We start from the raw sequence: 14725 nt of genomic DNA on the forward strand, positions 1-14725 counted from the left end.
TATATGTGTCTCAATTTTTTCTAGTGTCGAATAGTCTTAGTTATTGGCCGTTGAAAAGCAATGTACCGGTAGTGGCGTTTTGGCCGTTTAAGGGTTAAAGCAGTTAAAAAAAAGAATTTTAATGAATTATGAAAAAAAAAAATAAATATATATATATTTAATGAAAAAAGTTAATGAATAACTGATTTCTATGTCAATATTTTTTAAGAAAATCAAAAATGGTGTAAAGATTTTAATTAAACAGTTTTTTAAAAAGATCTTTATTGAATAAGTTTAAAAATAAGTTTAAAAAATCATTTCTACTTATTTTAATGGATTTTTACGATTTTCACAAATTTCAGTGGATTATATAGAATTTTCTGAAGAGCCTCAGGGAATAAAAAATTTTATTTTAAGGGATTTCTCCAGATTTAAACGATTTTAAAGGATTCAAGGAATTACAAAACTTTTTAAGGATTTTCATAATTTTAAGTTCTTTTAAAATATTTCAAATAATTTGTTAGGATTTTTAAATAATTTTGGATGGTTGTCAAAGATCTTAAGAATTTTAAAATAATTTCACAAGATTTAAGCAGTTTTATGGGATCTTCAAGTATTTCAAAGATTTTAGGGGATTTTACCAATTTCAAGAGATTTCTGGAGATATTCAGGGAATACATTTAATTTACTTTTATGAGATTTTAAATATTTTCTATACTGATTTATATGTCAAAATTTTTTAAGAACATCAAAATGGTTTAAAGATTTTAATTAAACAGTTTTTTAAAAAGAACTTTATTGAATAAGTTTAAAAATAAGTTAAAAAAATCATTTCTACTCATTTTAATGGATTTTTACGATTTTCAAAAATTTCAATGGATTTTATAGAATTTTCTGAAGAAATTTTCTGAATAAAAAATTTTGTTTTGAGGAATTTCTCGAGATTTAAACGATCTTAAAGGATTCAAGGAATTACAAAACTTTTCAAGGATTTTCATAATTTTAAGTTCCTTTAAAAGATTCCAAATAATTTGTTAGGATTACCAAAGAATTGTAGATGGTTGTCAAAGATCTTGAGAAATTTAAAATAATTATACAATATTTAAGGAATTTTATCGGACCTCCAAGTTTTTCAAAGATTTTAGGGGATTTTACCAATTTCAAGAGATTTCTGGAGATATTTAGGGAATATCTTTAATTTACTTTGAAGAGATTTTAAATATTTTTTATACTGATTTCTGTGTCAAAAATTTTAAAGAAACTCAAAAAGGGCTTACAGATTTAAAGTGATTTTAATGGATTTTAACTGATTAAAAGATTTTAATAGATTGAAAAGATTTTAATAAATTCAAACATATTTCCAAAGGAATCAAGGCAAAATTATTTAGAAGCCCTACAAAATTATTTGGAATCTTTTAAAGGAACTGAAAATTATAAAAATCTTGTAAAAGTTTTTTCATTCCTTCCATCCTTTAAAATCGTTGAAATCCATAGAAAACCCTTGAAACAAAATGTTTTATCCCCTGAGGCTCTTAAGAAAATTCTTTAAATCCATTGAAATCTTTGAAAATCGTAAAAATTCATTCAAAGGAGTAGAAATTATTTTAAAAACTTATTTTTAAACTTATTCATTAATTTATTCATTTTTCAAACTTATTTAAACTTGTTAATTAAAGTTCTTTTTTTAAAAACTGTTTTAATTACAATTTTTCAAACCATTTTGAGTTTCTTTAAAATTTTTGACGTACAAATCAGTATAGAAAATATTTAAAATCTGTTCAAAATAAATTAAATTTACTCCCTAAATTTCTGCAGAAATTATTTGAAATTGGCAAAATCCCTTAAAATCTTTTAAATACTTGGAGGTCCCACAAAATGCATTAAATCTTGTGAAATTATTTTTAATTCATTAAGATCTTTGACAACCATCCAAGAATTCTTTCGAAATTCTAACAAATTATTTGGAATCTTTTAAAGGAACTTAAAATTTCTAAAATCCTTTAAAAGTTTTTTAATTCCTTTAATCCTTTAAAATCGTTGAAATCTGTAGAAATCCCTTGAAACAAACAATTATTTCCTGAGCCTCTTTAGCAAATTCTTGGAATCCATTGAAATCTTTGAACATCGTAAAAATCCATTAAAAGGAGTAGAAACGATTTAAAAAACTCATTTTCAAACTTTATCATTAATTTATTCATTTTTTAAAATTAATTAAACTTGTTCATTAAAGATTTTTTTTAACTTTTTTAATACAAATCTTCAAACCATTTTTGAGTTTCTTTAAAATTTTTGACATAGAAATCAGTATAGAAAATATTTAAAATCTCTTCAAAGTAAATTAAATTTATTTCCTAAATTTCTCCAGAAATCCCTTGAAATTGGTAAAATCCCCTAAAATCTTTGAAATACTTGGAGGTCCCATAAAATTCCTTAAATCCTGTAAAATGCATTGAAATCTTTGAAAATCGTAAAAATCCATCAGAAAGAAGTAGAAATTATTTGAAAAATTAATGTTTTAACTTATTCATTAATTTATTCCATTTTTAAACTTATTCATTAAAGTTTTTTTAACTGTTTTAATTCAAGTCTTTAAAATCTTTTGAAATCTTTGGAGATTAAATCAAATCTTTTGAATATTAAAATTTCATTTAATTAATTTTCCAAGGTTCTCTCGAAATCCCTTAAAATCGAGCTTATAATCTTTGGAAATCATAAAAAAATCTTTGAAATCCCTTCATTGTTTCGAAATCTCTTGAAATTCTTTGGAATCTGTTAAAATAGCTTCAAATATTTTAAATACCCATACACTCTTTGAAATAATTGAAGATCCTATATAATCCCTTAACATTTTTACATTTTTAATTCCGCGAAGTTCTTTGAAATATTTGTAAATAACATATAATCCTTAACTTTTTCTGAAAGTTTTTTAATTCTTCGATATTCCTTTTAATCATTGAAATACGTAGAAGTCTTTTAAAATAAAATTTATTTTATCACTAGAAATTGGTTGATATATCTTAAAATCGTTTGAAATCTTTAGAGATTCAATAAAATTCTTTAACATTCTTTGAAATTTTTTTGAATATCTTGAGATCCTTTGGAATATTTTGAATCGTTAGGAGTTCTTCACATTATATTTAATTTATTTTCCAAAGTTTTATAAAAATCTCTTAAATTCGAGCTTAAAATCTTTACGAATCCTACAAAATTATTTAAAATCTGTTGAAATTCCTGAATATTCTACCAGAATTATTGAAAATCCTTAATATTTTAAAAATCGTTGGAAATTCATTAGAATATTTTTAAGTTACTTAGAATCTTAAAAATCTTTGATGATTTTGTAAGTTCCTTGATATTTCTTAAAATTATTAAAATATGAAGAAGTCCCTTGAAATAAAATTTGTATTGTTCCCTCAAGTTTGATAGAAATACGTTGAAATCCCTAAATGTTCATTAAAATCTTTTGGAAGTAGCCAAAATCCATGCAATAAGTAGAAATCATTTAACATAGTTCCTATCCAAATTGAAATCAGTTAAATTCTTTGCTGATTTCAAAACTTTTAAGTCCACAGAGATTCAATAAAAACCTTTAAATCTTCAGAAATTGCTTGAAATACCTTAAAATCCTTTAAAATCTTACAAAATTCTTTAAAATTCCTTGAAACTTTTGAAATTTTTTGGGATCTGTTTAATCAACTTATAATCTTTAAAATCCCGCAAATCCTTTGAAATAATTGAAGATCCTATAAAATCCCTTAAATTTTTGACATTTTTATTTCCTTGAAGTTCTTTGAAATATTTGTAAATAACATAAAATCCTTACAATTTTCTGAAAGTTTTTTAGTTATTCGATATTTCTTTAAATCACTGAAATACGTAGAATCTTTTGAAATAAAATTTTAAGCGATTTTTACACATATCAAGGTCGAAAATAAATCTTTCATGTGTAGTTTTTTCTACTTTTGAAATGAATTTCTCATATATTTTTTTTAAGGTTAATTTTATATGTACGATAGAATTTAATTAATTAATTAAATCATCTTATTCTGGCTTTAGATGAGAGTGCTTTACGTTCTTTCCTTCATGATCGAAAGAGTCGGTAGTGGGATAAAACCACACATTTGTGCACTCAGTGGATATCTTCCAGAGCTTTGGCAACAATCAGAAGATCACAACATGTTGCGATGCGCGATTGTTTCAACTCTTGTTCATCTTGAAAAGGTTTTTACCCATTTTTTATTACAATAATTTTGAAATTTTTGAAAATTACGTGTCCCGAAAATGCAGGAATGCCACACAGTCACTTAAGACACTTTCAGTGACTTTTTAAAAAGGAAAAGGCCACTTATTTTAGATTTTATCCAAAAAGAAAAAAGAAAATTTAATTAATCTGTGATATTTTAATCCTCAACCAAAACAAATTCATTTTCAACCAAAAAGTTGAATTAAATAAAAAAGATTATATTTCTATCAAAACAAATGAATTTTCAAATGAAAATGACGAACTTTCATCAAGAGTTAAAATTTAAATCAAGAAAGATTTTTCAGTCAATAAAGAAAAAAAAATGGTCTAAAATGCTGAATTTCCTAGCCAGAAAAATGTGCTCTCTACGAAACAGTTGAATTTTGAACCGAAAAGATTAATTTTCTACAAAAAAGACGAATTTTCGACGTATTCTGCAAATTTTCAACCAAATAGTTTACTTTTTAAACTTGAAAAGGTACCATTTTTACGAAAAATAGAATAGTTAAATTCTCATTTTTTAAAAATATCATTTTAAATTTGAAAAACTAATTTTCTACAAAACAGTTGCATTTCTAATCGCAAAATATGAATTTTCAACATAAAAAGTTTAATTTCCAAAACAATTTGTAAACGTTCATATTTCAACGAAAAATATTTTTATTTGAAATTAAAAAACAGTCAAGTTTCACCGATAAAGAGGAATTCTCAACAAAAGACTTGAATCTTCATTTTCAACCAAAAGGATTATTTTATTACCAAAAAAAATTTAAGCATTATATTTTCGAATGAAAATTTGTCATTTTTAGTAAAAAATGATAAATTTATAAAATGATAAATTCATATAAAATAAAAATAATTTTCAATTTTGAACAAATAATTTTTCACAAAACATTTTCACTTTTAACCGCAAAATATGAATTTTCAAACAAAAAAAAAATTTTTAATCACATAGTCAAATTCTTAGTTAAAACAATTTTCCTCATATAAAGATGAATTTTCAAAACAGTATGTATTAGTTGATATTTCAATGAAAAAATATTTTAAGTTAAAATTAAAAATAGTAAAGTTTCACCAATAAAGAGGAATTTTCAACAAAAGACTTGACTCTTCATTGTTATTAAATAATAAGTATTATATTATAAATTATTATCATTGTTATTAAAAAATTGATTTTCTACCAAAGAAGACGAATTTTCAACAAAATATACAAAATTTTTTGAACGAGATTTTCAAGCAAAATGATTAATTTTCTACCAAAAAGAATTTACGTCTTCCATTTCCGGTTGAAAATTTACTATTTTTAGTAGAAACTGATCAATTTCCAACTAAAAACGAAATAGTTAAATTTTCATGTAAAAATTAATTAAAAAAAAAAACAACCAATTTTAATCAAAATAGTTGAATTTTCAAGCAAAAAAATACATTTTTACTAAAATGATGAAAATTAAACTGTTTCGTTTGAAATTCCGTGTTTTTTTGTTGTTAAAAATTAATTTTTTCAATTGAAAATTTTACTTCCATTTTTATTGATTTATAATCTTGAAAATATCAAATTTTAAACAAAAATGGAATATAGTTAAATTCTCATTTAAAAAAAAATCATTTTTAATTTTTAAACACTAATTTTCTTAAGAACATTTTCTTTTTTAACCGCAAAATATGAATTTTCAAACAAAAAAAAAATTTTAATCACATAGTCAAATTCTTAGTTAAAACAATTTTCCTCATATAAAGATGAATTTTCAAAACAGTATGTAATAGTTGATATTTCAATGAAAAAATATTTTAATTTAAAATCAAAAATAGTTAAGTTTCACCAATAAAGAGGAATTTTCAACAAAAGACTTGAATCTTCATCTAAAACAGATTAATTTTCAACCATGCAGTTGCATTGTTTAAAAAAAATTGATTTTCTACCAACGAAATCTAATTTTCAACAAAATACATAAATTTTCTACGAGATTTTCAACCAGAAGGATTAATTTTCTACCAAAAAGAATTTAAGTCTTCCATTTTCGGTTTAAAATTGATCATTTTTAGTAGAAAATGATAAGTTTCCAACAAAAAATGAAATAGTTAAATTTTCATGTAAATAAAACTAATTTTCCACAAAAAAAACTAATTTTAAACAAAATGGTTTAATTTTCAAACTAAGAAATACATTTTTACTAAAATGATGAAAATTAAACTGTTTCGTTGAAATTCCGTTTTTTTTGTCGTTGACAATTAATTTTATGAACTGAAAATTTGTCTGGTTTTAGTAAAAACTTCAACTATTCGAATACGAACTTTTCTCCTGGTAGAAAATAAATCTTCTTAGTTAGGAATTCATTTTTTGTTGTTAAAAATTCAACTGTTTGTTGAAAATCCATGTATTTTGTTGAAAAGTTGTGTTTTTTTGGTAGAAAATTGTCTTCTGGGTTGAAAATAAATGTTTTTGATTAAACATTAATCAATTTTATTGAAAACTTATATCTTTTGTTAGAAATTAAATCTATTTTGGTTTAAAAAATTATCTTTTTGGTTGAAATTTCATGTATTTTGTTGAAAATTTAACTTCCATGAATGTTTTATTTTTGTATTTTTAGTAGAAAATTCAACTCCTAGTTTTAAAATTCATGTATTATATAAAAAATGTATGGTTTTTAGTAGAAAATTTATCTTTTTGATTAAAAACTCATATTTTGTTGAAATTTAAGGCATTTTACATTTAATTTAATATGATGCTTTCAATGAATTTATTTTAAATTATTCATTCCCATTTTATTCCCCTATTATTATGAAAAATCACCATATTGGTCCTTTTTTGAGAATATTTTACAGCGTGAAGTCTGCAATATTAAAATTTAAATTATTTAAATTAATATTTGTTTAGTTTTCTAGTTCCTATTGTAAAATATCGAAATATAAATACCGCAATTAATTGTCCAGGGCTTATTTAGCTTTATCAAAATAGATTCTAGCAATTTTGACGATGGTTTTCACTTATTAAATTAAATTCGTCATTTTTTCCAAGTACATTAATCACTGGCTTCCTTGCGAAAAAGATAACAACAATTTAATTTTGCATATTGAATTTGGTAGGCTTTGGGATCCGAAAGCAATCTACTGGAACCTTTTGTTGTTGGAGTTATATCCCTCAGTTGTGATGTAAATCAAGAAGGACATGTATATTTATTAGAAGACGGTCTCGAACTCTGGCTGGCTCTTCTCGAAAACACACCGATTCAAACTTCCCAAATAATGGGACTTTTCAAAAACATGCCTTCCTTACTTGGTTCGCAATTTAATTTAAAAAAGCTCAATTTTTAAATCATTTTTGTCTATCTTCTATAGAAATGTTGATTAATTAATAAACCTTTTCAGAAATGTCCTCGGAAAATATGAGTTTGTGCCTCTACATAATACAAGCCTACGTCTTTTTGAGCCCGCAGGAATTCTTAAGAGAAAACGGGACAGTGATAATTGATACTCTGAGATCGATTCTTGGAGATTTGAGACCTGAAGAAGTTTTAATGGTGATGAGGCTTTTTGAGGCGTGTCTCAAAGCTTCTCCACAACAAGCCACACAAGTCCTAAAACCTCTTCTTCCACGAATTTTCGAGTAAGCTACAATTCACTTGATTTCGAATTTTTATCCATTTACTTTAAAACTAATCAGGGTAGGGTTTTGGGCGCCTTTGGAAACCTTGAAAACCTGGAATTCTCCTTGATTTTTGTTTAAAACATGATTATTTTATTGAAATGCGAAGTGTAATTTGAATCTTTTAGTCTGTTATTAAAAGAAACATCTTTTTTTGAAGAAATCTTGTGACTGGAAAATTTTTTTTATTCATCAAGGTATAATCTTTTGTTTATTGCAGAATAAATAAAGAGATTTCAAGGCAATTTTTGTAGACTGAATTATTTTATAGATTGAAATGAACAGGTTTTAATATTATGATTAATTATACAATTTTTTTTAACCGAAAAATAGGAATTTTCAATCATATAGTCAAATTCTTAGTTTTATTAGTAAATTATACATTTTTTGTGATATTCAACTTGCAAATTATCAAAATTATTAGTTGAAAAGTTCGATGTTAATTAAATTTCATTCAGCGGATTTTGCGAGGAGTTGGCCATTCGATTTTTGAGTCTACGCCCGATTTCAAAAGTTTATAAAATATTTATAAAGATTTCAAAAGATTTAAATATATTTTAAAAGGATTTTCAACATTTCACAAAGATTTGAGGGATTTCACAGATTTAAAAAAGGCCTGCACACCAGATTTCAAAGATTTTATCGCAGTTCCATAAAATTTTTTTAACGATTTCAAAAGATTGCAAATAATTTTAAAAGGTTTTAAAATATTTCACAAAAATTTCACAAAGATTTCTAACATTTCATAAAGATTTCACTTTCAAAAGATTTCAATGATTTTGAACATTTCAACAAAGGATAGTAAACTGTATTTCTAATATTTCAAAACATTTTAAAGTTTCGTAACGGCTACAATTTTTTTGGTAAGATTTCGAAAGACTTCAGAAAGATTTAAAATATTTTTATAATTTCAAATTTATTAAAAAAATGCAGAAAGATTTCACAAATATTTCGAAGTCTCAGAAAAATTTCATAATGATTTTAAAAGAATTTCAAAGATTTAAAAAAAAGGACAGTGCACCGGGTTTTAAAGATTTCAAAACATTTCAAAGATTTTACCGATTTTTAATTTATTTAGAAGATACCAAACAAACACAAAAGAGATTTTAAAAAATTTTAGAGACACCTTGGAATTTTAAATTTATATTAATATTTTGGAGTTATTTCCAAGAATTTGAAAGATTTTAGGGTATTTTGAAAAATTCCATAGAATTTTAAACAGTTTTAAAAGATTTCCAAGCATTTAAAAACATTTTAAATGATTTAAAACGTTTTAGGCATTTTAAAAGATTTCAAATATTTTTGAAAATTTTAAAAGATACCTAGGAAGTTTTAATTGATTTTAATTATTTAGAATGTATTCGAAGGTTGTTTTTGAAGATTTTAGAGTATTTTGAAAAATTCCAAAGCATTTTCAAGAGATTTAAAAGGTTTGAAGGGATTTAAAAAGATTTCGAAGGGTTTCAAAATATCTTTTTTTTTTTAAATCTGCAAAAATCTATATTTTATTTTAAATTCAGCTTTAAGTATTTAAAATTATTTCAAGTTCTAAATTTAATTCAAATCTTTTTTAAACTTCTAAATATCTCTTAAAATGACTCTACTATTTTTACAAATAGTAAGTGTTCTATTATTATTTATAAATTCAAATTTTTTTTAAACTTGCAGGATTTTCTAAAAGTTATAGAAAAAATTCAATTCATTTTGAAATTATTTAAAATTTCCGAAAAAAATTCAAAAATTATTTTGAATTTGGAAAAATTTAAGACCACTTCTGGATTTCTGAAGATAGACTAGTCTTTTTAAAATAATTTAAGAACTGTTAAGTTAAAAAGAATATTGTTATTATTTTTATTTAACATTTTCTAATTGAAAAGTGTTAGTACCTTCCATTTGGTACGTGTAAATTTTTGAGCATTCGATTACACAATTTTTGAATTGAAAATTTTTAAACTTCAATTTTACAAGTTTGGAATTCAAGTTTTCCATTTTGAATGCTTTAATTGGTTGTTTATTGTTTATTACTTTATATAGAAAAAAGTTTAGAATATAGTTTGAGTTTTTCAATTTCGTTGGTCGTGAAAAATGTTTGCGAACCGGGAAAAACCCGGGAATTTTTGTCTTCGATTAAAACGGCCATTCTGTTAAGAATTTGCAAGAGCTTTGAAATTTTTTAATGGATTTTAAAGGATTTGAAATATTTTAGGGTATTTAAAATATTTTTTCAAGTTTTTTTCAAGGTATTTTCAACAATTCCAAGGAGTTTTTAAAAGCGTTAGAACATTTCAAGCGATTTCAACAGGTTTTAAAGGATTTTAAATATTTTACGGTATTTTAGAAGATTCTAAGGAATTTTCAGTTTATTTGAGTAATTTAATGTGATTTTAAAGGATTGGAAGTATTTCAGGGTATATAAAAAAGGTAGCAAAGAATTTTCAATTGATTTTGGGAAATATTAGATTTCCAATTAATTTTAATATCTCAGGGTATTTTTAATATATTTGAATAATTTGGTGCGATTTAAAAGAAATTGTAAAATTTTAGGGTATTTTGAAATGTTTCGAAGCATTTTCAAAGATTTTAAGGGATTTTAAAGGAATTCACAGGATGTTTCAGAGCTTTAAATAGGTTCAGGGTATATTAAAAGATTTCGGAGGAATCCCAATTTTTTTTAGAAAATTTTAAAAGATGCCTTGGAATTTTTAATTCATTTCAATTTTTTGGAGTAATTTCCAAGGAGTCGAAAGGTTTTTGGGTATTTTGAAAAATGCCATAGAATTTTCAAGGGATTTTAAAAGATTTCAAAAGATTTCAAAAGATTTCAAATTATTTAAAATTTTTTGAAACATTTTAGGCATTTCAAACATTTTCAAAAGATTTCAAATATTTTTGAAAATTTAAAAAGATGCCTAGGAATTTTTAATGGATTTTGATTATTTGGGATGTATTCAAACGTTTTTAAAGATCTTAGGTTATTTTGAAAAATTACAAAGCATTTCTAACAGATGTAAAAGATATCAAGGGATTTTGAAAGATTTCAAAAAATTTCCAAATATTTTAAATTATTTGAAACAGTTTAGGATATTTCAAAAGATTTAAAATATTTCAGAAAAATTTTAAAATGATAGCGAGGAATTCTTAATTGATTTCAACCATTAAGAATGATTTCAATTATTTTAAAAGATTTTAGGGTATTTTGAAAAATTCCATAGAATTTTCAACAGTTTAAAAAGATTTCAAGGGATTTTAAAAGAATTCCAAAGATTTTAAAACATTTTAACTTATTTAAAATATTTTAGGTATTTCAAAAAATTTCAAAAGATTTCACATTTTTTTCGAAAATTTCCGAAGATACCTAGGCATTTTTAATTGATTTTAATTATTTGAAATGTTTTCAAAGGATTTTAAAGATTCAAGGGTATTTTGAAAAATTCCAAAGCATTTCCAACAGCTGTAAAAAAGATTTAAAAAATTTGCAAAATATTTTAAATTATTTGAAACAGTTTAGGCGTTTAGGGTATATCAAAAGATTTCTAATATTTTAGAAAATTTTAAAAAGATAACGAGGAGTTTTTAATTTATTTCAATCATTTATAATGATTTCAAAGGATTTGAAAGATGTTAGGGTGTTTTGAAAAATTCCCTAGCATTTTCAACCATTTAAAAAGGTTTTAACAGATTTAAAAAGATTTACAAGGATTTTAAAACATTTTAAATTATTTAAAACATTTTAGGTATTTCACAAAATTTTAAAAGATATTAAATATTTTAGATAATTTTAAAAGATACCTAGGAATTTTCAATTAATTTCAATTATTTGGAATGTATTCAAAGGATTTTAAAGATTTTAGAAAATTTTAAAAAGATACCGAAGAGTTTTTAATTGATTTCAATCATTTATAATGATTTCAAAGGATTCTAATAATTTAATGGTATTTTGAAAAATTCCATAGCATTTTCAACAGTTTTAAAAGATTTTTCAAGGGATTTTGAAAGATTTCCAAGGATTTTAAAACATTTTAGACAATAATTTCAATAATTTAAAGGGATTTAAACCGGTTTAAAATATTTTAGGATATCTTAAAAGATTCTAAGGCATTTTTAAGAGATTACAATTTTTCAAGGGATTTTTAAGGATTTAAAGAAATTTAGAAAAATTGTGATGCACTTGTAAAGAATTTGATAGAATTTCGGAAGATATGGAACAAGTTTACAGAACCTATAACGGGATTTTATCAGATTTTCGAGGATTTAAATGATTTTAAGGGATTTTAATCAATTTTCCGGGATTCCAGGAGATATCAGATTTGATACTTTTTCACAGGATTTTTTAATATATGAATGGATTTCAAAGTATTTATTTACTGAATTCAATGAAAGTTCTCATATTTTTTAATTGTATTCAATTCACTTGAATTTTTATGAATTTAATCATATTCTTCTTATTTCCTTTAAATTCCTCTAAATTTACTCCTATTTTACTGAACTAAACGGATATTTAAAATTGTTTCCAGTTAATTCTCTTTGAATTTCTATAAATTTCATCGAATTTTTGTGAACTTTTTTAAATTCAAAACAGCATTCGTTACATTATTGATACACATTAGTCACTGTTTGTGTTAGAAATTAATCACTTTTGGTTATTTTATCGGTTTAAATAATTAACTATTTTCGAGTAAATTACGCTGGATAGACCTGCCAAGAATACATTAAGATTTTTTTCAATTTGTAATTAAAAATTGTTTTATACCATTTATAAAAGATTCTATATTAAAAATGCAGGGTGGCCGCTGGACAGGAAAATCCGTAAATTACAATGAATTTATTTTTTGGCCGGGAATTTAAAAAATTTGTAGAAAAAACGAAATCTATCCAAGTTTCATTTCAAGAGTTTTTTTGAATAATCAGTTGGATTTTTATCTTTTTCAATTATGCTTTCATTCAGTTTACAATGCGCAATTAAGCATCCTTTTTTCTTTTAAATAATTCATAAATGCTGTTTTAAAGACTTAAAAATAAAAAATCAGAAAGTTTGAAATCGTACTGATTTCAAAAGTTTACAAAATATTTATATAGATTTAATAGATTTTAAAATATCAGAAAAGGATTTTCTACATTTCACAATGATTGCAGGGATTTTAAAGATTTAAAAAAGCCTGCACACCAAATTTCAAAGATTTTACCACAGTATCATAAACATCTTAAACGATTTCAAAGGTTGCAAATAATTTTAGAAAATTTAAAAATATTTAACGAAAATTTCCCAAAGATTTCGAAGATTTCTTAAAGATTTCAAGGATTTTAAAGATTTTAAAAAGTCATGCTGAGACGATTTCAAAGATTTTGATCATTTCACAAAAAATTTTAAACTTTCAAAAGATTTCGACGATTTTAAAGGTTTCATAAAAGGGTAGTAAACTATGTTTCTAATATTTCAAAACATCTTAAATATTCGAAACGACTAAATTTTTTTTTAAGATGTCAAAAGACTTCACATAGACTTAAAATATTTTTATAATTTCAAATTGATAAAAAAAAATTCAGAAAGACTTCACAAATATTCCAAAATCTCAGAAAAATTTCATAATGAGTTAAAAAGAAGTTTAAAGATTTCAAAGAATTCACAAAGATTTCAAAAGATTAAAAATATTTTAAATTTGAAAGATTGAACAAAATTAAAAAATGAATTTTCACTTCTGAAAATTTAAGAAAATTGAAAATTGAATGTACAACTATTGATACTTGAAGATACTTAAAATTCCACCTTTTGAAAATTAAGAAAAGAATGTTCAATTGTTGATAATTGAAGAAAATTCATAATTTATTTTTTAACAGTTAAAAGTTTCATGAAATTGGAAATTAAGTTTTCAACATTTCGCTTTAAAACAGTTGAATTTTTTAAAAAAATTTAATTGTTGAATAAGCAGGAAAATTTAATAAAAATAAACATTAAAATCCAAAAACAAAAAATGGAGAAAAAGTTGATTTTTTCTTAAATGGGTCGCTACTAACAAATAACGTTTTGGAAAATTCTCAGTCAGGAATTTATGAGATTTAAAAAAGAATCCCAACTCTGATTATTTCTTTATAACTATTTCCAATTTGTAAAAAATATCTTTATTGGCAGAAGTCATTCAAAAATCATTTAAATTATAAAAAGATTGTTTCTTCTTTTTTGCATGTAAAAATAATGTTTAATCTTTTCCCTGCTTTTCTCCTTTTTTTGTGAAAAAATTACTAATAAATGTCAATTTTTACACTCTTATAAATTGAAAATTCAGTGCTCTAAATTGCAGAATGAATCAATGTATTTCTAATAATGTTGAAATTTCTATAGTTTTGAAGCAATTTAAATGTAAAAAAAATAAAAAATGGAATTATTTTAAATGTTTTTTTTTTAAATTTAAATACTTTAGAAAAATTTTTTTCAAGCGTACATTTTAAATTTCAACAATTTCAAAATGCCGTGTGAATCAATTTAAAATTTAAGAATTTCCGGGTTTTATCGTCAAAAATTAAACTAGTTGAAAGACTTAGTCGGTAAAAAGTATAAATAATTTAAAAACTGTATTGTTTTAAATAGAGAGCCTTAAATCGTCAAAATTTCAGATAGTTTTTAAACTTTAAACGTTACGATTTTAATTGTACTATTTGAAAAATAAATAATATGTAAGTGAAATTGTTGCATTTTTATGTATAACTAACAATTGAATACTTATTATTTGTAGCACAATTAAAGTAATTTCTAGAGATATTTAGTGTATTTGAAATGATTCAAATTACTTTGTAAATTTTAAACAAATATAGTTTTTCTAAGTTTTTCTATAATTATTATATTATTTGTTATTTTGATTATT

The 14725-nt window shown here is 23.2% G+C and overlaps 1 protein-coding gene across 5 annotated transcripts in view; it reads left to right on the plus strand.

The window, feature by feature from the left end:
• The window catches only part of LOC117181932 (importin-11), a 69156-nt gene that overhangs the window by 34898 nt on the left and 19533 nt on the right, over positions 1-14725 (plus strand). For all 5 annotated transcript variants that reach the window (XM_033374955.1, XM_033374953.1, XM_033374957.1 and 2 more), the window contains exons 12-14: positions 4036-4200; positions 7310-7502; positions 7592-7829. In XM_033374955.1, the coding sequence (XP_033230846.1) occupies positions 4036-4200; positions 7310-7502; positions 7592-7829 (596 nt within the window). The remainder of the gene's footprint in view (positions 1-4035; positions 4201-7309; positions 7503-7591; positions 7830-14725) is intronic.

This window comes from Belonocnema kinseyi, chromosome 10 (assembly GCF_010883055.1).
Source record: "Belonocnema kinseyi isolate 2016_QV_RU_SX_M_011 chromosome 10, B_treatae_v1, whole genome shotgun sequence".
Taxonomy (NCBI): domain Eukaryota; kingdom Metazoa; phylum Arthropoda; class Insecta; order Hymenoptera; family Cynipidae; genus Belonocnema; species Belonocnema kinseyi.